Consider the following 27300-nt stretch of genomic DNA (forward strand, 5'->3'; position numbering starts at 1 on the left):
GGTTATGATTATTTAATAATGGTTATCTGTAGTGTGTATAATCACCTTCCCATGGGCAAAGGAGCAGGGGAGTGCTTATTAATCCTAAGGCAGTGGAAGGAAAGAACTAGCTCTGACTGATTCTTTTTACCAGATCTGCTTATAGATTGGGCCCCAGGGGAAGCTATTCCTCATTGGATTTTTCATTGACTTGGGTATTTACTTACCCTATATAAACTGCTGATGGAGAGACAGCAACCTGTTCTTGCTTAGTTCACTTTGATTCAATTATTCCATGCAAATCAACACACCAGGTTGACCATGTTAGAATGCCAGAAATTCCAGCAGAGAGTATGTTCTTTTTATCTCATTGATTAATCTTATTAGGGGGCACGGTGGCTTAGTGGTTAGCACGTTTGCCTCACACCTCCAGGGTTGGGGGTTCGATTCCTGCCTCCGCCTTGTGTGTTTGGAGTTTGCATGTTCTCCCCGTGCCTCGGGGGTTTCCTCCGGGTACTCCGGTTTCCTCCCCGGGTCCAAAGACATCCATAGTAGATTGATTGGCATCTCTGGAAAATTGTCCGTAGTGTGTGAGTGAATGAGAGGGTGTGTGTGTGTGCCCTGCAATAGGTTGGCACTCCATCCAGGGAGTATACTGCCTTGATGCCCGATGGCGCCTGAGATAGGCACAGGCTCCCCGTGACCCGAGAAGTTCGGATAAGCGGTAGAAAATGAGTGAGTGAGAGTGATAGATCTTATCTTATTATCTTATTGCTCAGTTGTCTAGATATCACAGTACTCAGTAAGCCCACCAAGATGGAAAGCTGTACTAATGCATTGAGTGTCTTACATTCTTTTTGAGACCAGCCAGTAATTTTGCATAATTCAGACACAAAGTCTGGTGCACTCATTAACTCTGGAGCAGCTGGGAGCTTCTTAGAGTGTGACCTGGTCTGTCATCTTAAAACTCAAGCACTGGAGTCACTCATGCACAGGCAGGCCCTTGACCCATACGATATGTAACTATACCCCTTGACAGTCTGCTTATACAGTATACCTGAATTCCACCACCAGCCTCAGTGAGACCGTCTTTCTGTTTGTCACCTTATCATCCAATTACCACAATGTCCTAGGACCCCCCTGGCTTCAGACATACAAATCCCTAAATCTCCTGGATCAAGCACAAATCCTGACATTGCTATAGACTGTATATCTCTCCTACATCTCTGTAATTACCATAGCATGCACGCACAATAAAAAGTCCTTGGGGCGGAATAGCTACCAGAAATCTCCAGATTATCATACAATTTTTTTGTTCAGTAGAATCAAAGAATACATACCTGCACAACATACAAACTTTTATCTATTATAAGATGCCTCTCCATTTTAGTTTATGCTTTATTTCTGCAGAAAACAGGAATGTGACTCACCAAAAGCCCTTAAATTGAGCCCTATCAGACCTTTCATGTCACTAGCAGCAACTTATTTTTGTCTTTACCCAAAAGTCTCCTTCATATTTTCCATAAATTAATCCTTGGAAGAGCCTATAATCATATCTGAAAGCCAACGAATGGAAGATTGCATTTATTACCACATCGAGACACTATGAATATATATTCATGCCATATGGCTCGGTCAAAACCCCCTCCCTATTCCAAACCTTTCCAAGTTAATTACATTATCAAGGACATGATTGGAAAGTTTATTATAGCTTATTTATGTTTTGTCCTTGTCCTATTCATGTCCTTGGAATGATGTCTATCATATAGCATTTCTCAAGGATGGGTCTAAAGTGTGTGCCATCTGCAAATGTTTTGCAGACATGTTTGCAGACAAAAATAAATAAATAAAATAAAGCCTTTTACACAGTAACGCTCTAACCCATCGAAAGCAAATGTGATTCAGGCAAATACAGTTGTTAGAGGTTAAAACAAAAGCTTTGCTGGCTTGAGGAAGCTGAACACCTCGGACTGAACACCTTTTTACTTTGTCATCACGATGTCTGTAAATCACTATAAAAAGCTTTTTCACCGTTGACTCAAGTGCAACATATATTTTATATACAAGAGTGCACAATGCAAGCACACTGCACCTTGGACAGGAGGTTACAGTTGCAAATGCAATGGAAGACAATAACAAACAGTGATATACAATGCAACACACACTGCAATACTGAAAAAAAAATCTAAAAATGTTGTCAAATGATTTTTTTCTTTTATAAAGTTTACCAGCTACTTGGGATGTCCCAGTTTATTCCATTCTCACTCTGAACTGTTTGACTATATTACAAAGACACAACACAGACTTTAAAAACCATAGTGGCTCTGAAAAACTGACTTTATAACATTCACCAATATGGAAGATGACACCCACCAAACAGAATATTGAAGAAATCTGATTAAAAGCATCATGCACTGGCAGATAGAGGGACAATGATGCTATGCTTCTAGTCATCCATCTCTTGTTTTTGGTAGATCTTGATGTTTTTGCTGAATAGCACTGCATATGAGCAGTCAGCATTTCAGGACTTGCAGAATCCCACTGCTTAATACAAAATGCACAGTCATCTCCCCGTCATCCATTGCACTACTTTTGTTTGAGTGAATGACGTTGTTTGATGATGTACTGTACTTTAATCTACTGATGCTGCTACAAGGTTAATGAACCCTTGGATAGAATTTGAATTGTGTGTTTACATATTGACCCGGTTCTCATATCTTTGCCCATAAACCCAGCTCCAAAAATAGTTTGCCTGCTAATTGGACTCAGATCAAGGATCAACGTTCATCTGCAGCTGAATATGTTTATACATCCTAGTCTACAGAACATGTACGGTGAATCTAAAATAGAATGTTAATTGCAATATTCAAAGCACAGCAGCAACCCATTGATTGATGTTATCACCCATCTATGGCCTAGGTAGGCTTAGCTCATTCAGATATGGAGCATAGATAACCTAGCGAGTTATCTTATAAGCACCATAATGCCTATTTTACACCAAAATCTGATCTTCCAACATCCATCCATTTATTTTCTTTACTGATTCTACCCAGGGGACCCAAGGCACAAGGCAGGGGACATTCCTGGACAGGGTGCTGGTCCATTGAAGGGTACAAGCACATACTATGGGCAAATTAGAGATGCCAATCAGCCTACTATTTGGGAGTTAATCATAGCACCCACTGGAAACTGCCAGTGGAAAATAAGCAAACTCCACACACAGGGTATAGACAGGAATCAAACCCACAACCCTGGAGGCTTTAGGCAAACATGCTAAACATAAAGAAATTATACCCCAAGCTTACAATATAAAAGTAGTTAAAATGCTCAAATTACACTCTAGAAACAAATTTACTGCATTACAAAAAATACTGCAAGTAGAACTGGGAGATTAAACTGAGCCTTTAACAGCAGTCAAAACTTTATCCACCCCACAGAACTGCCATTAGTCTCTTCCTCTACATAAAACCTATGACTAGGGCCAGCTAATAAAGCTCAGTGCTCTTTAACCTCTGCTCACAATATACATGTACTGTTGCCTTTTTTCCTGGACCATAATATTACCGATACCTTTAATCAAGTAAGCATAATTCTACATTTTATTATGCAGTTAGCTTATTCAGGCATTTGTAGTACCAGTTCCAAATGTCAAGTGCCGTCTTCACTGGCATCCATCCTGAGTGTATTTGCCAACCTTCACTGGTTCTTTTACTTGCTTGATCTCTCTAAGGCTATAAAGATGCACACAGATACTCCTTTGGGATTCTGCTGTTCATTTGAGGCCTTTATCAAGAGGAAGGCTTTTTCACACATTGCTGCATCTATCTCTCTTTTAACCGTTAGGAGTGGTGATCTGATTCAGTGATTTTGAGAAACTGGGCCTCCTGCTGTTAAAACGACTACGTTCATCCTTAAGCGGTCTCCTTCAATAGCCCTTTGGGACGTCGAATTAGGCACAGTGCTTTGCCTTTCCCTGATACATGCATGGCTTGACATGAAGGAATATTTTGCACACCAGACTAGTGCTGAATAAACATCATGGGTTAGTCTTAAACAAATACACAGTGTCATGATCTTTGATATGGTATGTGCATGCCAGCATGTCCTAACAGAAGCCATATCTAATCCTTTTAAGCCTACAAAGATCATAGACTGTTTTGTTTTAGCTACTTTTTTACGATGTGTTTCAGTGTGATAAAAAGAAAAGAACCTGTTACATCAATGCTAAGGTTGAGCTCTGGCCTTGAGGGGTAGCACAGGGTTAGTAGTATGAACTTGAAATACGTAGGTGTCATAAAGCTGTATGGGTGAAAGAAAAGGCCAAAAATATTTATTGATAGATACAGCTTTTATTATTCATGAAATTACAGTATAAACTCATACATAGGCAGTGAGATTAACTGAGTGGAACAGGGAAGTAATTGTACTGAGACTTGAACTACTCAACAACTGAGAAGTATGGGGTCAGATACATGGGGTCACGGTCATGAGGTGATGACTTTGTCTGTTTACTTGTTTCATTGCTGAGGACAAAGGAAATACTAACCGTATTAATAACATGATGAAAAGCAGGTTAATGGCAAAAAAATAAATAAAAATAGACACAATTCCTTGACTAGAAGATAATAACCACTTTATGCATCACAATAATAATACAAGAGTGCTGAACACCAGCGGCTGAACACAACTCCTTTCACTTTGGATATTCAACCATGGTAACTTGTCGTACAGTCCAGCACTGAGATTAGAACCTGGCTCAGTTCCTCCCTTCCTTATTTGCAATTAAATCCCCTCCAGGGTTGAAATTCTTCACATTTGTGTTTTTCCTTAAAAACACAATGTTTCATTCGGCATACTAATGTATATAGTGCATATAATATACAGCTGATAAAAAGTCTACACACTACTGATAAAATTGCGGTAACCAGTATTCCTGCAGCTCCTTTAATGTTATCATGGTTATCATGGATATCATGTTTTGAGATCCAATGAACTATTGTAAGCTGATTGTAGGTCATGGCTTCAGCAGTTAAAGGATGTTAAAGCAGTTAAAGGATGTAAAACTAAAGGATGTCAAACAATTTTGAGTTTGAATGTGGTGGTTTACTTGCAAGCACGGTTCTATGCCCCATTATGAAAGGGTGCACATACTTATGCATTATTGAAAGTCATTTGTTAGTTTCTATATCACATTAAAGGTGAAAATGATATTTTATTTATCTTAGCTTAATTTTTCTCTGTCAAAAAAAATGCATTTTTAATAGAGTTGTGTTGACTTTTTATATCCACTGTAGATGGTTAAACATATTTGCTGTAGCATGTTGATGTTTAGAAGATATTTTATTTAGGGAATGATTCTCTGTAGGCATCTAAATTGAGTACCCAGCCTTGATTTGGGATGCAGATGCTGAAGTCAGCAAAATGATTGTATATTGTTTGCTACGTAATTCACTTTTTGATCGGAAAAACAAGTGCACTCGGAACAAGGAGAAAAATTCAAATGAGCAGTGAGTTCGTAGCTATTGCTATTGTTCTCTTTCAGCAGAGCGAGAGAGACAGCAAGTCAGCCTCATTTCAAATGCTACAGTGACGTTCCCTTGACAAGACCACATACTGTGCAACAGATTGAATTGTTTCTTTATGGGTGACGGTGACTGTGATAATAAAAATTCAATTTAACTACAAAGTAAAGCTATATAGTGAGAGTGCAGTGAACATAATGCACAAAGGGCATTATTAGATATGAGAAAACTAAAACATTGCCCCAGATCTCACAAATGGAGGTTGAGTTTATATAGAAGGAACACTTTGATGACAAAATGTGTAATGTGAGAATAAAGGGCAATAAACACAGCAGCAGCCCAATACAGCAAGTTAACAATATTATCACTTCTGTTAGTGAACACACACAAAGAGACTGTCAAGTTGCCATCAGCTTAATTTCCTCTGCAACATGTGATGCACAATATGTGAATTGGTTTTCTTGAATTGTTAGAAGTGCCAACAGCCCAGGGGGCCTTTTTTGAATTTTACACAACCTCATAATAGTAACTATGGTGCAGTGGGGCATAATTTTGATCTCAACAGTAATCTCTATTCCATGCTTCTGAATGCAAATTAAAACTGACAAACAATCTGCACCAAACCAGAATGCAATGCAAGAGATATAGTGTACTGTGTATGTACAGGAAATGACTTCTGGTGACTGTTACACAAGCATTTGTTTGACTTTAGCTAACTGTGAAGTGATGACTGAAGGCACTCAAGGCTTCTGATCAACCATAACACAACAACCATCTGCCTAATATTGTGCCACCTAGACAGCTCTGAACCACTGAGGCATGGACTCCATATGACTTGTCAAGGTGTACTGTGGTATCAGGCATTGAGATGTTAGCGGCAGATCCTTTAAGTCCTATAAGTTGTGAAATGGGCCACCATGGATCAAACATGTTTGTCCAGCACATCCACAGATGCTCGATTGAAATACGGTAAAAGCGGAGGCCAAGTCAACATCTTGAACTTTTTGTCATGTTCCTTAAACCGTTCCTGAACAATTTCTTCAGTGTGGCATGGCACCTAATCCAGCTTAAAAGGCCATTAGGGAATACCATTGCTATGAAGGGGTTTTAATGTTATGAATCAGCTTGTCAATGCTACTGAAATAAAACGCAAGCATTTATATGAAATATGACACCCATCAGTCAGATTTGACACATCAAATGTGACACACATGAATCACTTCTTAAAAAAATCTTTTTAGTGATATATTGCTTAAGACTGATAGATATGAATTCATAGTCAGGGCTCCACAATCTAATTAAATAGGGTTTTTTTTTTTTAGTAAAAGCCAGAGGTGGGGGTAAGTCACACATGTGCAAGTCACAAGTAAGTCTCAAGTCATGAATGTCAAGTCAAAGTCAAGTCGAGTCTTTTTTTAATATTTGTCAAGCAATCTCAAGTCTCAAATTTGCGACTTAAGTCTGACTCGAGTCAAGTCATATGACTCGAGTCCCCGATCTCCCATCTGGTAAAAGCTAAAGGAATGTTATTTTAACCTACAGTTCAGTGGTTTAAGTGTAGCCTTTAGATGAGTCTACTGACTATGGACAGACTTCAGCAGGGAAGAACATTCATTCATTCATCTTCTACCGCTTATCCGAACTACCTTGGGTCACGGGGAGCCTGTGCCTATCTCAGGCGTCATCGGGCATCAAGGCAGGATACACCCTGGACGGAGTGCCAACCCATCGCAGGGCACACACACACACTCTCATTCACTCACGCAATCACACTACGGACAATTTTCCAGAGATGCCAATCAACCTACCATGCATGTCTTTGGACCGGGGGACGAAACAGGGGTACCCAGAGGAAACCCCCGAGGCACGGGGAGAACATGCAAACTCCACACACACAAGGTGGAGGTGGGAATCGAACCCCGACCCTGGAGGTGTGAGGCAAACGTGCTAACCACTAAGCCACCGTGCCCCCCTCAGGGAAGAACATAATCATTAATAATATTTTGAGACTTTTCCAAGTTGCTCACACCCTTTCTACTTGGTCCTGACTGCAGTTACAAATATATACAGTATACATGATAAAACAGAGAGCCTGGGGAAAAACAGACAGACAGCAAATTCTTAGAAGCTAGTAAATCTCAGACAATAAAAAAATAGCTGGAACCAAGCTCCTGGGTTTCTATTTAATCATCTAAAGACAATATTGCTGAACGAGAATCCGATAGATACAGTGTGCACCACCCAAAAACCTTAAAAACAGCATGACTTTGTTCAGAACTTAACTACTGCTATAATTAAAGAAGCAAATAAATCTTAACAGTTTTAGTAATCTTAACACAAACACTCTGAGGGTTGTCTCTGTTTATGAAAAGATTTCTTTCTTCTTTTTTTAATTAAGAAAATCACCAGGCCAAAACATTTTTCATTCGAGACCTTTCTGGAGATGTGGGTGTGGGGCAGGTAAATTGTCAAAACAGACACGTTCGCATCATCCTCATTTCACAGTGCTGGAAAATTCCCCACCCATATTTTGGTTAGTCAGACAGGTTCTGTACGTCTGATGCGCCAGAATTCATCAGTGATGTTTTCACATGTCATAAATAATGCAGATTCAGACAACTTTTAGGCCACATTCCTGTTATTTCTTGTGTGCAGCACAGAGCACAAGGCCTTGCTATTATCAATTCTGTAAATATTCACTACTTCTCAATAACTCACTTGGGAGGCAAACACATTAATCCAGGGTTGCGTTTCTCAGCCTCTGCATGTTACTCAGTGTAGCTGCCATTTCTGGTAAACTGTGGAGTTTTTAGGGAGTAATGTTATACTCACACACACACACACACACACACACACACACACACACACACAAAAACATTTGGGTGATTTAGGTATTTTTTGGTGAGTAAATTTCCACCATCTCATGTTCTTTCCAAATTAAAGAAAAACTGATGTGCTTAAAGTAAACAGGAAACTGCTGAAGTATTTGAGTATTTATAAGGGATAAAAAAGTATGATAGAAATTTTCTTCCAGATATGTGCATCAGATTAACCTTCACCACAGACTCCATTTTAAGAGTAAGGTTATCTCAGCTTTGTATGCCACGTGCCTGAAAACCTACCATTCAGAAATGCCCATGATATGCTCCCTTGAAGCAGAAAAACAGAATTTTTTTTTTTGACTTTTTGGATTAGAAATTATTTATTTAACTATTGAAGAAACACCCAAAGGAGATTTTTACCTCTAAAAGGACAGTATTTGTGGTGATGATTGATTATAGCTGCCAAAACCAAATTCGGAAGACTTTTTTTTTCTCCAAAGATTTTAAAATCCTCAGACCCCCATCCGGAGAGCCGAGTAAATCCTGGATACTGACAAATTGTTGTAAACTGAGCTGTTTCCTCTGAAAGGTCAAAACAAGCCAATAAATCCAGCACCTCCCTGGTGTTTCCTTTCATCCCAGTCACATCTCAGAGGACACCGTCGTTATAAAGACAAGTGTCTGTCAGAACACTTTCCTCAAGCATATGAATTGTATCAGATATTTTTTGTGTTAGTGTGTATTTCTCGCATTTATTTTCTTTACATTACTTTTTTACTTTTTATATGATGTGTGCCACAAATAGACGCAGGTAAGTGAGAACTCAGCGGAGGCATCTTGACGATGGATTTTAATAGCAGAGTCTTTGCTTCTGGTTGTAAAAGCAACAGAAATATGCCATGGTAAAAAACAAATAAAGATCCACAAGCATTAAACGTTGCAAACAAGCAAAAGCCATAACGTTGGAACATGCTGAAAGAAAAACTGCCTCTCGGTTCTCAGTGTCACTCACTATAAATTATATGTAGCTCATGAAAAAAGATGGAGATATATGAATTGCACATTTCAAGATGAAAATGAGAGTTTTTATTTTTTCTATAATCTACTGTATAACAAATGGTTTTCACATTTTTATTTTCCACTATTTTTCACCAGATGCTGTATAACTTCTATATAAAAGGATTCCTCTCGGAATATTATGAAATGTAAATCATTACGTTAGGGAAGTTCATTTTTAGCAACTGCTTTATCCTGATCAAGATCACTGTGGGTGTGAGGTCAGAGTTCACAGAGCATTATGCACACACTCATTCACATCTAGGGGCAATTTAGAGTTGGTAATACACCTAGTGACATGTTTTTTCCTGAGGTGGAAGGAAACCCTCCAAGGAAACACACATCGCCATGGAGAAAACATGTGAAAAGGAACTCAAGCTCAGGATCAAAACAGGGGCCCTGAAGCTGTGAGGCATTAACACTACCTGCAGACCCTGTATAAAAAAATTCTACTGGCTTAGTCCAATAAATCGTGACAGATTCCTTTTGACAGAAAGTGTTAAATTTCTGTTGGTTGTCAGGGATGGCTTATGTAGATATCATGTAGCCCAATACACCATAACCCTTCAGTTAAGTGTCACCCTATACATGTTTTTTTTTTTTTTATTCTGAATATACTTGTAAGGCTTAACGTATTTGTTATTTCAATGCACAATGAAATCCAAGTCCTTGATTTAATAAGATTATGGAATCGTTCAACAGCACAAAATTGACCTCGATGTACATTTTATATCAAACAGGAAACTCACACTCCTTTGAGCAGAGTGATATAGACTGCATAGCGTTTTATAGGAAGCCAAAATTGGTCTTATTTAAAATTAGAACGATTTTCCACTAAGCTAGTGCAGTATTACATTATAGGAACACTGCTAGAGAACAGTCGCTAAATGAAGCCCATTTCGATTATATAATGGCCTGCATGCTTCAAAGACACATTAATCTTTTTATTAACATCTAAATGTAATATATCAAATGGGAAAAAGTACAAAGTTTACGCACACTAAACTCTCATCCATTTTAACTGTTACATACACAGACACCAATTAACATGCCCTCACACCTCATTTGAAACAGTGTGTCCCAAGAGACCTGGTGTTAATTGAGGAAGACAGAGTCAGGAAAAAAGTGAAAAGAAAGTAGCTTTCGCACTCTCAATTCATCTTGTGCCGCTATGATGCCTTCCGTCAGCTCAACACATATAATTTGGGCATCACAAAATACTTGTTGTCATAGACATTTTGTCATAATAGCCATCAGCATCCAAGTAGATAGATAGATAGATAGAGTAGATAGATAGATAGATAGATAGATAGATAGATAGATAGATAGATAGATAGATAGATAGATAGATAGACATACAGCCTACTCACACATACTACTCACAGTTTGGACTCAAAGGAATTCACAACTATAATAAATGTGTTATTTGCACGTACTCAAGACTTTGACAGTAAGTCACTGAAGACTAATTATACAGTACAACAGGAATTTAATGCAATACCACAACCTGTATCTGTTTAGCATTTCCTAAAGCTGTATCTGCAAGTCTTTGGATTTAAAACTGAAGTAGGTGTAGGTTAAATGCGAAGGTGGATTTTTTAAAATTCTGTTCTTTAATTAGACGTGAATCCTCCATTCTGCCCCTGAAACACAAGAAAACCAAACAGAAGTAGAAATACTAACGCTGTCTTGTAAGCAAGTGTCCATGCGGCACTAACACTTCTCCAACCTCAGCTACATCACTTGATTTGAACAAGTCCTCAACCAGAGATGCCTGTAAGACCATTTAAAGTTCTGTTCAGACAATTATTCTTCCCAAATTTAGTTGGTTCTAAGCCTCAAAGTACTGTATACACAAATTAATAGCCTCATATAAGTCACCACATCCCTCTGAACATGCAGTTACTACGGATGAATGAATAAATAAATATATACTTCATGTCTTCTGAAAGTAAAAAAAAATCCTACTCATTCACACAGTTTTCTTTTCTGGTTACGGCAAGCTGTTTTCCAAGTCTTCATAGCGCACCTTCGATTCATGTTCATAGACGTATTTGTACCTGTTAAGCACACAAATCATTTTATTCCGAATAAACATATTCATATTTGTTTACATGTGTAGTGTATACATAACTGGGAGTGACATGATCACATCATAAAACTACATCAGAGTGCTGAGATATTTAATCTGGGTTAGAATTTTTATAGATTACTTTATAATACACACTTCATAAGACAGCTTTTCTGACATCACTATGTTTGACGCCAGGCAGCAAACCAGTGGCAGGGAAGTTTCTCTTAGATGGAAGAAGAAGGTGGAACATTTATTTATTATTATTATTATATTTTATTTCAAGCCAAGCCTCTGCAGGGGTGTGTGTGTGAGGCAAGTAATATGATATGAAACTCATATCATTCAAAGAGATTTATGTTTATGCGGAATGTAATAATGAGGATACAAATATACCAGTCACCATTCGGGTTACTAAGGGGGCAGGTTGGTCATAATGAGTAGCAGGAAAAGAGAATTAGGAGCTTAGAGGGGTGGCAGGAACTTGTAGGAGACAAGCAGAAAATTGTGAATCTCAGAATGCCATGAGAGGACCTGGATCATGCAAGGGAGACAGGAGTAAGATTTGAATAGGGCTAAAGCTTACAGGACCCATGTTGGCAGGAACAGGAAATGGATTGAATCAAAAACTTCAGGACCTCAGGATGAGAATAGGAGCTTATGGGCTTTGTGAGAAGCGATAGTTTATATGCCTTGGGATAGGTGTCCAATGATGGGTGTAGGAAAGAAGTAGAATAAAAAGAGACTGTAAAAAGATTTCCAAATCCTTACACACTACACTTTTTAGTGTAGTGGAGTGACACATGCATAATGTTGCCTAGTGCAAAATAAAAGCTTTCTATCTTTTCTACTGTTGGCAATGATAAAATATCAGCATTTGCACATTACAGATAAAAGCGTTGCAAAATGGGATCCAGGGACATCACTGGTTTCTGACAAATACAGTATAAACATTATTATCATTTTAAAGATGTAATGGCAGAATTAATTGATATTAACTAATATTATTGTAGGTTTTTTTTTTGTTTGTTTATTTACTAATAGAGCTAATGGTGGAATGATGGTATTAGAGGTTAGATCTTTGCCTCACATTTTCGGGGTTGGAGGTTTTATTCCTGCTTCCACAATGTGTGTGAAGTCTGGATGTCCTCCCTGTGCTTCAGGAGTTTCCTCCTCAAGTCCAAAGACATGTTTTATAGGTTAACTGACATCTGTAATTGTCACTAAATTGTGCGTGTGATTGTGCACCCTGTCCAAAAAAGGATAGATGCCAAGAAGTACAGAAAATACATAGGATGGAATGGACTAATATAATTAATTATGTTTTGTTATGGTAAGATTATTTTTCACTTAGAAGGTTGTTAATTTATCCAGTGATCAATAACATAACCATACATTACTGTATGTTAATGACAACTCCAATTTATATAAATCTAGGGAAATTTTATTTGTGTTGTTGACTATCCTACTCAGACATACCCATGCACATGTTGCATAGTCTCTACCTTCCAAGCTGTAGAGTTGGGTGTTTTCCAGACTTTGCTGCAAATAAAGACAGTTATGTATGTTTGCTTTAACCAGCATGCCCCAGTGGTTCAACAGACAGCATTGCTGCCTCACAGCACCATGGTCCCTGGTTCAACCCTGAGGTTCATTGTGGTTTTTCCTTCAAGTTCTCTGGTTTCCTAATAAATTTAATATGAAAAAAATATGATGGCAATTCTAACTTGGCTGTAGTTATGAATGTGTTGTCATTGTGAACTGCAATGGACCAGGATTTTATCCATAGTGTATTCCTAGGATAGGTTCAGGTCCAGAGCCAGTCAGGATACAAGAGGTTACTGAAGATACCTGCATGTTTAAAGACATAATCAAGTTGAAAAATGAACCATTTTCCAAGGTTACCTAATCATATTATTGCGATTGGTACACTTTTTCTCTAATATTCATCATTCTTGATTATTGTAAAACTAATAAACCATTTGCCATTGTCATTTGTCAGAACCAAAATGTTGAACAGAAAATTTGAAAGAAAACATAAACTGCAAAGGTTCTTCCTAAATGTTAGCTGAATAATATCTGATGAAGCCACTATACCTTTCTTCACCTTAGTCACACTGGGCACTCTGCCTACGGTAAGCCTACCTAAATTGGATTATATCTCAAACACAGGACAAGTTTTTTTCCTGAGATGCATTCTCAACACAGGACAAGCTTTTCCTCAAGATCACTAATGACAGCAAGCACATTGCAAAGTCTCCTGTAGTTGATACTGTTTATGGCCTGATCAGTGGATTTCCTTGTGTTCAACTCTAAACAACTGCAAAACTTTTAGATATATTTCTACATTACTGTATCAGTGGTATGCTGTTAAAGATAAAGAGAACATATTGGAGGCTGTCTGGTATAAACAGCATAAGCAGAAGCTAGACAAGAAGTAAGACAAGAATCCAACTGTGGCAGATGTAAGTAAGACAAGTGTCTAAGAACTCTGGCAAATGTCTAAAAGAACCCTGATACATAACTTTATTAGAAAACTGCACATCAGTGTGCGTTTACTAGCAACCACCAAAGTGTATGTATGCATGACTTTGTATGTAGTTAATTGTTAACTTTAAACCCATAAAAATGGCACAAAAACATACTGTATATACCTCCCATTAAATAGTTATATAGGTGTATAGAGACATTACGAAGGAAAATAAAGCTTGGAAGCAAGTAGCACAGATCGGTGCCTCTGGTGAGCGTATGTAACTATAACAGGTAGTTTGCCTCGCTAAACTGCCAACAATGCTAGCAGAAAAAAACGTCAAACAGTTTTTAAACAGTTTTTAAACTGTTTGTACTAATGTTGATTTGGAAAAACAAAAAAACAAAAAACTGGACCCTCTCAAGTCGTCACAATACACATCATAATTAAAAATCTTAAAGCCAGTAGTGTTAGTATTTATGAGAATGTAAGTTTGAACAAAAATTCAATATTGTTTGTTTATCATATAGCTTAAGCTTATTAGTCATCCTTTTACACGTAAAAAATATTGATCAAAATTGAAATTATTTCTGCAGTTGGACAACTACAGTAATTGAATAATTTAATACTGTACATGTGTTAAAGGATGACAAACAAAACCTGAGGTCAGTGCAATTTCAAACGCTGTTTGTGAAAATAACACAACATTTCTTTTCCAAATGTGCCTTTTTTCTCCCAAAACTGAAATTTTTGGGAGAAAAAATATTGCTATATATTTCCTTATAAGGTAAGATCTTTATTCATCCCACAGTAGGGAAATTTGCATAGTTACAGCGACAAAGGGGGGGCACGGTGGCTTAGTGGTTAGCACGTTCGCCTCACACCTCCATGGTTGGGGGTTCGATTCCCGTCTCCACCTTGTGTGTGTGGAGTTTGTATGTTCTCCCCGTGCCTCGGGGGTTTCCTCCGGGTACTCCGGTTTCCTCCCCCGGTTCAAAGACATGCATGGTAGGTTGATTGGCATCTCTGGAAAATTGTCTGTAGTGTATGATTGTGTGAGTGAATGAGAGTGTGTGCCCTGTGATGGGTTGGCACTCCGTCCAGGGTGTATCCTGCCTTGATGCCCAATGACGCCTGAGCACAGGCTCCCCGTGACCCGAGGTAGTTCGGATAAGCGGTAGAAGATGAATGAATGAATGAACAGCGACAAAGGGATAGAAGCTAAAGAAAAAGATCATATCAAGGCATGGTTACTTCAAATTATGAGATATTATAGATATTATATGAATTAATATGTATATACATCGAAATGTAAATATATATCACAGTTTATGATGGAATATCAAGAATTAACAGTAATATATTGATGAGTATTATTTGGCTTAGCCTTTTAGGTAACACTGTTATTTCAAATCTCACGTTTTATCATTTCTTTTCTTCATGTTCTGGTTTCATCGCTCATCCTAATCTAAAATGTGCCGTTGTGTAATTAACCAAGCGTTTAAGCAGATCAGTGGATGATGCCATGGGTCTGATTTGCACAGCCTTAGATTATCTTTTTTTAGACCAAAGGAAGGGCTTTTCTCAAGGCCTGCCAAATGAACTACCTCCATGATTAAGGATAGCACAGACAGATCAGCCACTTGCCATTTAACAACAAGCCACTAATCATTTGTCTTCCAGCCTGCTAGTCAGCCATCTTATCACACTTACCATTTAGTCTCCCAATAGAATTACACATTTTCCCCAGATCATCCTACAGGAGTACTCTGTGTCTGATAACCGGTAACAAATAGATTCATATTCATAAAAAATAAATATAGTAGTGTAGAAGGTAAAACGAAAATGAAACATGCTAATGTGCGGAAAATATATTCTTATTACCTCCAGTATCTCCAGTATCAACATTTTCTAACTACTAATTTTGCTATCATTACAGCACACAGTGTAAAACTAAGAGTTAGCACACAGTGTTGGAGATTCATGGATTGAATTACTACTAAATAATATTATCGGCTCTTTTGTTACATCCAGGGGAATGATCTGTCTAAGCTGTCAGCTTAAAACTGAAACAAAACTGGTTCCAACCATTCCAACTGCTTGACCGATAACATAACTAAACAACTCAGTAGTTATCTAATTCTTATTGGCCCCGAAAGCCATAATGGAGGCAAGTTCATGCCCCACATCTCTGACACTGACTCTCTTCAGTGCCTGCAGGCAGAGCTGGAGGCTAAATGCTGAATACACACCCAAATCCTAACACACTCATCACGCCATGTTCACTTCTGAAGTATTGTCATGCCAGTGTGGTTTCTGAAACAATACAACAGTGATATCTATATACAGTAAAATAGAGTCTATTTAAAATAAAGATGCTAAAGAGGCAGTGATCCTAAACAACCAGAATGATGTATATTGGCTTTACTCTGCACGGGATGATGGGAGACTTTCCATAGAGCTGAAGATGGACTTGAAGATGATCCAGTAATTGCACTATAGAGTAAATATAAAATACAGACTTTTCCTTGTACTTTGTATCTACTGGATGATCAGCTGCATGTACAGTCATCCTTTTAGTGATATACTGCAATCTGTGGATTTTTTATTTCAGACCATATTTGAAACTACGGAAGTATATCTATGCTTTACTGGAGAGTTTGATCTAATCCATATGACACAGCAGACCTAAAAAGACTTGAGGTGACATATGTGTCTCAGTGAATCTGATGAGAAAGTGTATTAATCTGGTGACACTTATAGTCCTATAGGTAATCAGATAAAATTTGAACAAATCGTTTTTTCACTGTCCTGATATTTTGTCTCACAGTTTTATGTGAACCATTTTGTAAATACACAGTGGCGGTTCTAGGAATTTTCTGTAACAGGGGCCATTAAGGGGCCACATGTTACATTCAGGGGCCAAGTACACAAAATAATTTATTCAGTACGGTGCAAATACATTTCTGCAGTCATTCCTTTTTCAAACGCTCGAGTGCCGCCAATTGTTTGGGGGTGGAATTGCATCTGTGATCGTTGTGAAAAATTTCGATCCATGAAACGGGGGCCAATCAGATTTCAGCAGGGGCCAGGGCCCCTGTGGCCCCGCCTCTAGAACCGCCCCTATAAATACAGCTGGTGCAAAATAAGCTGTCCTCATCACCTGCTGAGCTGTTCGTGTACAGAAAATGTCTGCAATGTGGATGGGATGGAGGCTGTATATGTGAATATGTCTAGTAAGACTTTGTTTTGAGGTCAAACTTTTCTAGCTTGGAAATGTTGGCTAGTACCTGAACTTTTTTTTTTTTTTTTTTGCTGACTGGAATAAGGGAGAAGGCTGTATTTGGCCCTCAGGCCTTGATTTTGACACCTGACATTAATCGGCCAAGACCGTTTATTATTGCATTTGCTTCCATAGCTTAAGGAGAATTTGATGGTACATTAACTCTGCGGAGCTGCATCAGAGGTCAAAATCATTAAAAACTCATACGTAATTATGAAAGTGGTTTTGAATGGCTGTGCTTTATTTTGAAACAGTGCCAATATGCACAAGTAGTGTGTCTGACAGAAGTTGGGCTTCGGAGTGGTTCGTTTTAATCATTGAGGCTTATTGTGAGTGTAATGTTCAATGGCTATGAGGCTGTCTTCTTTGTCAAGGACATGGCAGTGTTATAGACATTCATGAGTGCAGGGATAATCTAAGCCAACACTAGGACTTGGAGGTTGCTTGAAAGTCATGCTGGTACTGCTGGAGAAAAGATAATATACTGCCTGAATAAAGCCAATTCATAATGTAGGACCTATGACAAGAATGTCACGTATATCGGAAACTATATATATCAAATTCTGATAAAACTGTTTATGTATTCTGACCATTTTAAAATGATGCAATCCCGTAAAATACTCACGCACCTTTGTCCCTTGCTGTTCTACTATTCTAACATATGACAACATAAATCAATAAAACATTTTTCTCCATTGCCTTCTAGGACTTGTTTAAGATTCACAGAACTGCCATGTCAGTGGCTCGGACATGTGTCTTCATAATACATACAAAAGTCTGCACAGCAGACATCCCCAAAATAAGGCCCAGCTCATGTACTTTTCATAAGTCGTCATGCTGCAGTGCAGCTTGGGTTCCTGTCAGAGGAAAGGTTTTGTGTTGATCTTCGCAGCAGACATTAGAGTGAAATTGAGGACTGGGATGTCTGTGTCCCTTCTGAATAATGTACTTTTTGGAGAAACAATTGGGATAATCAAAAGATTAAAAGTTTGTGCAATAATGCTATATATATATATATAAAGAAAGGCTTGTGTGTGTGGATGCACAGGATGGATCGATCAGGTTCCATTCCTTTCAACCAAGAACAGAAATCTGAGGTAATCATGAGCACAGGTTCAACCAAACTGGACAAATCACCTGGTCTTTCTCTAGTCTTGCAGTCTCTAAAGTCTAAAGACTCTCATATACTGAAAAGTGAAATAAGAGTGTCCTATTTTGTATGACGTACTTTCCTCACAGCAGTCACAATGTGGGATTTCACCCTGGATACAGCACAAGGTATCTCTCTCTCACACACACCTTCATGTTTGCAAATTAAACACTAAAATTAAAATTGTTGTTAAATTATACATTTTGACAGGCTCCCCGTGACCCGAGGTAGTTCGGATAAGCGGTAGAAAATGAATGAATGAATTATACATTTTGTTTTCACTCATCATAGAAGCTGCTAGCAGATTAAAGCTAAGGGAACAATATGCTTCATCCACGTGAGGGGAAAAAAATAGATTATCTATATAGAACTTGAAACAGAGAAAAGAAAAAAAAAAAGTTATTTTTTTAGCAGGACATGTGTGGACATTTGAGTAAACATTTACATATAGAAATAATTTGTATAAATGCACAGAGGTACCCACAGAGGTTTTGCTATGAAATCTTTATGCTTAGAAATCTAAATCACTAAAGTTGATGGGTTCAACATTGTTTTCAAGCATTTACTTCAAGCTGTTATTTTCTGCTCAATACAACCCTACCTTAAGTGTTGTTCAAGCATTAAAAAGGCACTTCAGCACTGCTCAATTCCTTCCCTTCCCTTCTATAAACGCTTGAATTTACCCTCCAACCAGACACTTTCATCAACTTGTTTCTTTTAATCCCAACCTATCATTCAGGTACAATTCCATTGCTCTGTAAATCTCCACTTCTCTTCTTACCAACCGTTCTATTTGGGCCAATGTTCTTTCCTGATAATGCAATGCCATTCTTTGCCCTGATGGCTCCAGATATGAAGGACAATGTAACACACTTGGTACACTGTAATGCCACACAGACACAATCTTCCCACCTGCACGTTATTGCAGTTTTTTATCTTTTAGATTCAGCACCAAGTCAAGAGTAGAAAAACTGACCAACAATTGAATTGCGAAGTTTTCTGCATGTTGTGTTCCTTTCTGCATTTTGTGTCCCCACCAGTAGCAGGTTAATAGAGCTGAAATGGGTCATCCAGTGAAATTCAGCAGTGTAGAAACAAAGCTTTTCAGATGCACAACTAGACTTCTCAGAATCAGTTTCAAAAGGCATATTTAAACACCCCATGTTGTAATTTTGTTCAGTTTGGGAACATCTTGTTTTAAGCTTGGCTGGAAAAGCTATTCCAGTCAGCGCAAAATTGACTTTTACTCCCTTAACAGGTTTCTTTAAAAACATACACTAAAAATTCAACATCTCACTCACCAGTGCAGCTTATATTCTTTATAATCTCTGCATGATGCACATAAACAAAATAAATGGCAAACAAGAGAGAAAACTGTATAACATTATACCATTTTATTTACAAATTAGCATTAAGGGAACCCCGTCTGAAGAATGAAGAGAGCTGCTGCTGTGGACACGTATTCACAATGACCTGTAACACAAACACACAATTATAAGAGGTCATGCAACAGTGCAAGAACTCTGTACATGTTTCCCAACAATAAGTTAATGAATAAAGTGTCTGAACTACAGAATATAGTCTACTAAACATGCAACATGTTGTACAGTATAATCTACCTACATAGTGAGTAAATCTAATGAGTGAAACTTCATGATAGCAACTTATGCATGAAACAAATCATGTTTCAAATAAATGGAAAAAGAAAAATTCGATATAACGTTCATTTTTGTTTTGTTAAATTGTACAAGAGCAAAAAGCAAAAATGATGTAAACAGACACTATTGAAGAAATTACTGAAAATTGCTGTGATCAGTAAAACAAACAAACAAAAAAAAAGGAAATAAAATATTCCAACTACCCACAATCATAATAATCCCAGAACAGCAGTTTTGTGACTTGAGCGACAATCCTGTGATTTTTTATTTGCCGAACAGTGGCATGCACAGCTACTAGTTTGTATGAACACGGCTATGTTTGAAATTCAAGGAAAAACAGTAGCCAAATCCAGAATGTGATTCCATGTAAAATCATACTGTATAGTTTTTATTGCCATGTATGTACTGATTGTGGACATAGGTTTATAATTATAGTTCAAGAGGTGTAATATATAAATATTAATAAAAAGGTCATTTTACTAGTCTGCAGAAATGAGTTGCTATGTGATCTACATGTTTTCGTAGTACATGCTGCACTACGAAAACATGTAGACCACATAGCAACTCATTTCTACAGTAGAACAAAATGAAAAATAAAATCATTCACTCCAATAATAGAAGTGTGAACAGCTGCTGGTCATTGCTGCACCTTTCAGGACTTTTCCAAACGTTAAGCACAGAGTCAGACAAATACAGATGGTGCAGCTTTATTTTCTTTATTTTTTAATGAATGCTCTGTTTCTAACTAAACAAAATTCTTTTTTGCAAAATTGTGGAAAAACATGCAACCTGCATGATCAAGCAGCATGATCATTCAAAAATTAATCTAGCTCCTCAACCATGCAGTCATTTAGTTAAATTGCATGTAAAATGCGGCATTATGAGAACTTTGTCGTTGTGTCAACAACGTACATCAATGTAGATGAATTCATGGCACTAAAGTACATTTAAATGTTTACGAGGTATTAAGCAGATCCCATTACACCCCACTGTTTATCAGAGTGACCTGTATCTAAACAACATTTACATTGTATTGTGGAGTTTTTGAGCCATCATCTAACCCAGAGGTTCTTATCTCTTTGTGGAAACCTCTTCTCTGCAGACATACTGGATCTAACTGAGCACACGATCATTAAGCACAATGGTTTGTGCCAGGAGGTTCATGTAAGGGCTGGAATTCCTGATCTAAACAACTCATGGTTATTAGTATAGCAGTAATGAAGCATTGCATTCCTTTGAACTGGTTAAAATTGTACTTCTCCGAAGGTTCCTGCTACCAGATTTGAAAATGTTTAAGGATTAACAAACGTTATATAATGTTCCAGACTCATCTTCCATTTTCCAGAAAATCACCTCATGAGTGTGAAATGTAGATTGTGTGCAAAATGAATCATATTGATTAACAGGCCATTGTTTTAGCCACATGATCAATAACTGTTCAGCTTTAGAAAGAGAGTGTAGGAAGAGAAGTAAAAGAAGAAAAAAGAAAACCCACTAAGCAACCGTAAATACTATGAGAAGCTGAAACACACGTCTTTTCATAAGCCACATCTTTACCCATTCTGTGAACTTGCTTTCCGAGAGTGATTTTCATGTGCATTTAATCTGATTGCTCTTTTCACCATGCTGGACTTATTGCAGTGTAACAGTATCCATGGCTATTTTCAGAAATAAAAACGGTCAGAAAATAAGCGTACCATTGACAAGCAAGCACATCACTTCTTCAGGATCTGGTGCCTGACTATGATGAAGGGAAAAGTAAAGCCACTGCCAAAGAACAGCACCATCATCCCCAGCAATTTCCACTTGTTCTCTACAGAGAAAGGCAGGTTCTGCAAGAGAACACATTAGTTTATTTAAAACAAACAATACAAAAGAAAATCCATTAAATGCAATTATTAGCATGATGCTATAAGCTGACCAACAATTCTGGCATAACAAAACAGCAGTGTTATAGTGACAACCTTTAACTCGAGTAACCTTGGATACCTATACATTTCGTGATAACGTATTCTATCTGTGTGTCTATACCTTAACACATGTTTCGTGTTGAACTTTAACAGAATATTAATATCTTTCCAGTTCATATCGCTTTATAAATGATGAAGCGTGAATTTGTTCCTTCAAGGCTTGGTAGCAAATTAGCATGCTAGCAACGACAGCTGTTTGAAACCCTGGTTGATTAGCTAAATATATCAAGCAAAGAGTAACGTGTGGTTATTTTGAAAGCAAGCCGACTTTTATTTGTTTGTTTGTTTTTATTTACGTTAAACAGTCATTGTAAACCGTTTAAAGTAAAGTAAGAGCTGTTAGCATGTACAGTTAGCCGCGATAATACCTTTACATGAGGAAGTGAGCCGCCGAAGTTACGTTATTTCTCCAAAATTTTGATTATAAAAGATTGACTGGATTATTTACGTTAAACGTTATAGTTACTAAGTAAAAGTTTACGTGGTTAAATCATTAACTGCCGGTTAAAGCTAACGGTAGTTAGCACTCATTCCGAAACATGACCTCCAAACAGGCTTCAGGGCTAAGACTAGGCCCGTTAGCCAAAGCTAACTAGCCGTCTATGAATCGGATTATATCACAATAAAGCGTGTGAACGCGCACTACCTGTCCAGGTCCCTCTGCGTAATGAGAAGCGCGGACAGCGGAGGTGGTGAATCTGCGCACGGCTTGTCCAAGCATGTTGCACCGGTAGCTGTGAACTTTAAAAAGCAAATGTAAGCTAGTCTCTTCTCTCTGAGCTTCTCTCGCCAACCTTGAACCGAACAGCCTGATGGGTAATTTAATGTCGTCGCAAATGCTGCTGGGAAATGTAGTTCTCTGAAAAAGTTGCTCTTAACGCTTTCCGTATGTTGGCATCAATAAAGATGGATGCTAAAGATAGCATCAGTAAAGATGGGTGGATTTTCTAGACAGAAAAAAAGCGTATACCACTTGTATGAGTCTGAATTGATCTCTTTCTCAACCTGTTTGTTGTTGTTTTTTTTTGCTACCTATAGCTCACACGTGCAACATTAAGCCTACATTCTTTTAACCTGAATGTGAAAATGATAATGATATCAGAGCACAAATGAGGTCTCAAATCTGATTGGTCGGAATGTGTTCTCTATACAACAGCTTGGTTATCTGAACAGCAGCTATAAAAGCAGTGCAATCAATCAATATTAGCTAAACCTAATAATAAACAGACAGTTATTTAACAAAGAAAATGTATTTGCTGGTATGATGAATCTATATCGGCGTGAGAGTCCCGTGTTAACGCTTTTTGCGACAGTGCATTTTTCCGCCATGCGAAAGTCTTCCTGAGAAACCTGACAAGCTGCAGGTTATCTTACGTTTATTAACTAGCAGTCAGACAGAAAAGGAAAATTCTGTTTCATGATAAATGACTGTTTATAGGTCTATAATGTATAATATAATTTAAAAAAACACAACTGGGGCATGTTATAGGAATATATCAGCTTCATTGTGGTAAAAGTGTGAATGTTCTGTTCCCCGGTCCGGTTGGATTCTCAACTCTGATTGGTCAGAAGTTCTTTGTATTATTTCTGTAGTGCAGCAAGACACTGACTGAGGAACAGCACGGCTCCAGCTGTAACATGAACAGTAGGTTCATGTCAAAGTGCTCATTCTAATTCCTTATTTTTTCATTAATGTGGAATTAATGAAATATTTGATTCCTCAGCATCTTCACACTGCAGAGAAAATGAAAGTACCTTAAATACATTGTGCGTCTCAATTACCTCTCTTGTTCAGTAGTCAGGGCACTTAACAGGGAGTCCAGGGCCATTTTAAGAGCTGTCTTTCGCGATTGCAAGATCATTTCAGTGCACTGTAACCTCGGTTCCTAAATAACCCCACAGTGCATCGCAAAAAACAGGGAGCATTGATGATCATTATATATACTTTTTTATTAGAGCTAATGTCATTATCTGAAGCCTCTCAGGTCGAAAGAAATGGCAGATGAACTCTCAGCCAACTTCAACAAATGTAAGAAAGTTAAACATCGCTATCATTACTAATTATTTAAGTAGCACAACAATGATAACAAGCTTATTTAGCATTCTATATACAGTTATATTCTCACTTTTAAGTGTTTAATGATTAAAAACCTAGTTATCCTAGGATACTGCTTGAAGTAACATGACAGAAACACGTGTGATTAAGCTGACGTATAAAACTTTAATATTTTAGATGTTTGGATTTTTACAGTGACTGATGAGTAAATTAGAAAGTCACCAGAAATTGAACCATCAGCGTCCCAATTATAGTGACATAGGGTCCTTACTAGTGTCCCAACTCGTGAAGACAATATGCTAATTTACCACGTAGGAAACTTATTGAGACACACCCACAGCCAAATATATCTATTATTTCTTCTTGTAAAATTGCAATAAACCAAAAATAAACAATAATAGGATTTCTAGAGGGGACACGGTGGCTTAGTGGTTAGCACACCTAACACCTAAAGGGTTGGGGGTTCGATTCCCGCCTCCGCCGATTCGATTCCCGCCTCCTCCGGTTTCCTCCCCCGGTCCAAAGACATGCATGGTAGGTTGATTGTTATCTCTGGAAAATTGTCCGTAGTGTGTGATTGCATGAGTGAATGAGAGTGTGTGTGCCCTGTGATGGGTTGGCACTCCGTCCAGGGTGTATCCTGCCTTGATGCCCGATGACGCCTGAGATAGGCACAGGCTCCCCGTGACCCGAGGTAGTTCGGATAAGTGGTAGAAAATGAGTGAGTGAGTGAGGATTTCTAGAAATATTTCTATATCTTTACTATTTAAGTTTCTATTTATTCAGTTTACTTTCTTTTAGCTTTTACTGGCATTGGCATTTATTCCATTTTACATTACTGATTCCTGCTAAAAAATGAGCTCAGTTAAAAATTGATTTAGCAATTTAGCTAAGTTGGTTGAAATCTTGTAATAGGACCAAAAAACTAGATTTTCCAATTATATTCAGGCAATTAACACTTTTTTGCACACTCTTCTAGCCGTAGTTTCAGTGATGTTTAGTGAAATTCAGGCTCGTCTTCTTGTTGGTTGCTTTAAGAAAGCACATCTTTTGTTAAAACCATTTCAGATAGCATGCTTTATTATTATGTATTATTTATTAATAGTTTAATTTAAAGCACCATCCTCTTAGCGGAGATTCTCCAGCTGTAGCAGTTTTTTTTCTGAATAAATTTTCAGACTATTGTCGCTATTTGTGCTTGATGGGTTATTTTTCAACCCATTACTAGACGTATTCATGTGGAAAGATCATTGGTGTTCCAAATGTTTATGGATGACAGAGAGATTTGGTTTGTTTGATACACTAGATTTATACTAACTACAAGGGGAAAAAAGCTTGGTGGATTTGAGTATCATGGATTAATCTTTTTATATCAGAAAAGTGGTAAAAAAAAAAAAGCAAGACTAATTTTTCAAATTATATATACTTTATATTTCCAGTAATTCTGGAGCTGATTGTATTTCATTTGCTTCCTCACTGCGCTATGGGTTGCCAAGAAGTAATAAAGTATTTCCTTTCCAAACAATAACAATAAAAATAAGGGGTTTTGACGCAACAGTTGAGCACAATGTTATCACTAAGCTACAATTTACAAGCCACCGACAAGCCAAAGTGGTGCAAATTGGCCGTTTACCATGCTTCCATGTTTGAAGCTGAAACCAGTAGTTGAGGTGCAATGGTCCGTGTATGTCGTGTCAATGAGTTTAGAATTAAAGCCAGCACAGTGCACAGGTTGTAAACATGTCTGGCTGAGCTCTGAGTGCTTGCTGATGAATTCTCAGAATAGTGAAGTGCGCACACACACACACACACACACACACACACACACACACACACACACACACACACCAAGTTTCTTTCCCTGCAAAGCTGGTTTCATGGCCATTATGAAGATGAAGAAATGTCACATTTCCCCCAGGTTTCAGCACGTGTTACAGTAACGCCACTTAAAACTCGCACAAAGTTAATCCCTACTTTATGACACGGAAAATAAGCATTTTCATGAAAACACGATGCAAGAAAATTTTCCAAAATACATCATTTGGATTCGACCGCTTGAGCACTTCAAAGAGAGATTTCAGAAGGGTGAAGCCTTGATAAAATGGTTAAGCTTATTTCCTGTAACCAATGCTGGTTTATATTTGCAGGCAATGAATCAAATTTACAGGAGAGTTTATAATTAATGAGTGGGAAACTTTACAAAGCTTGGACTGGGTAATGTTTTATTTATCTCAAATTCATAGTCAATGGGATTAGTTTAAACACCATGCCATGAAACAACACTCATACATCACTGCTAAACTCATCATGTGGTATTATAAGTAATGAATATTTATGTGGTAGAGCAAAAAAAATGAAATCTTTTAGCTGAACCCCTTCAGCCAAGATTATTTGTCTTAAGCACCCCATGAGACGTTAAGTAGGCTAACGTTAAGTGAAATATACTAACATTAATTTTTTGCATTAATGGTTAGCATGTTTGCCTCATACCTCCAGAGTTATGGATTCAATTCATATTCTTCCTGTGATTCCTCCATATTCTTTCCTCCAGGTACTCTGGTTTGCTCCCCAAATCCAAAGACATGCGTTATAGGCTACTTGACATCTCCTTCACCTTGTTCCAGTCTCCAGGTTCTCCATAACCTTGTGTAGAAAATCTCTATAGAAAATTGGTGGATGTGTGGATGATCTGCCTGTATGCTGCACATGCAGTTATCTAATCAATCATGTGACAGCAGCAAAATACATACACTCGGGCAGGTCAGGATCAAGATCAAGAGCACCAGTTCAGAGTGTTCACTTCAGAATGAGGGAAACTGTGGTCTCAGCGATTTTGACCAAGGTGCGATTGGTGCCAAACAGTTTGGTTTAAACTTCTGAACTCCTGGGACTTGGGACCAGCAACAGGCTCTACAGTTCACACAGAATGGTAGGAAAAACAAAAAACATCCAGTGAGCAGCAATTATGTGGGCAGGAACACTTAGCCAGACTGGGTCTAGCTGACAAGAAGGCTATGGTAACTCAAATAACCATACTCACTCTTACGATACACTCATGGTGAGGAGAAAAGCATGTCAGAATGCATAACCTTGAGGCAGATGAGCTACAACAGCAGAAGAACACATCAGGTTGCATTTATGTCAGTCTAGAATAGGAATCTGTAGTTACACTGGGCTAGAGGCTCACCAATACAGGACTGATGAGGCTGGAATGTCACCTGGTCTGATGAATCTTGATTTTTGCTGTGACATGAACATGAAAT

At 38.0% G+C, this 27300-nt stretch overlaps 1 protein-coding gene across 1 annotated transcript; it reads right to left on the reverse strand.

The window, feature by feature from the left end:
- Nucleotides 1-19732: 19732 nt before the first annotated feature.
- On the reverse strand, nucleotides 19733-22805 carry LOC132854667 (cytochrome c oxidase subunit 7C, mitochondrial). The gene is made up of 3 exons (XM_060883232.1): nucleotides 22628-22805; nucleotides 21709-21843; nucleotides 19733-19826 (listed from the first exon to the last, which is right to left on the reverse strand). Exons 1-2 carry the CDS (start codon nucleotides 22700-22702, stop codon nucleotides 21727-21729), a joined length of 192 nt encoding a protein of 63 aa, XP_060739215.1. The 5' UTR covers nucleotides 22703-22805; the 3' UTR covers nucleotides 19733-19826; nucleotides 21709-21726.
- Nucleotides 22806-27300: the final 4495 nt, after the last annotated feature.

The sequence above is a fragment of the Tachysurus vachellii genome, chromosome 12 (assembly GCF_030014155.1).
Source record: "Tachysurus vachellii isolate PV-2020 chromosome 12, HZAU_Pvac_v1, whole genome shotgun sequence".
Lineage (NCBI taxonomy): Eukaryota > Metazoa > Chordata > Actinopteri > Siluriformes > Bagridae > Tachysurus > Tachysurus vachellii.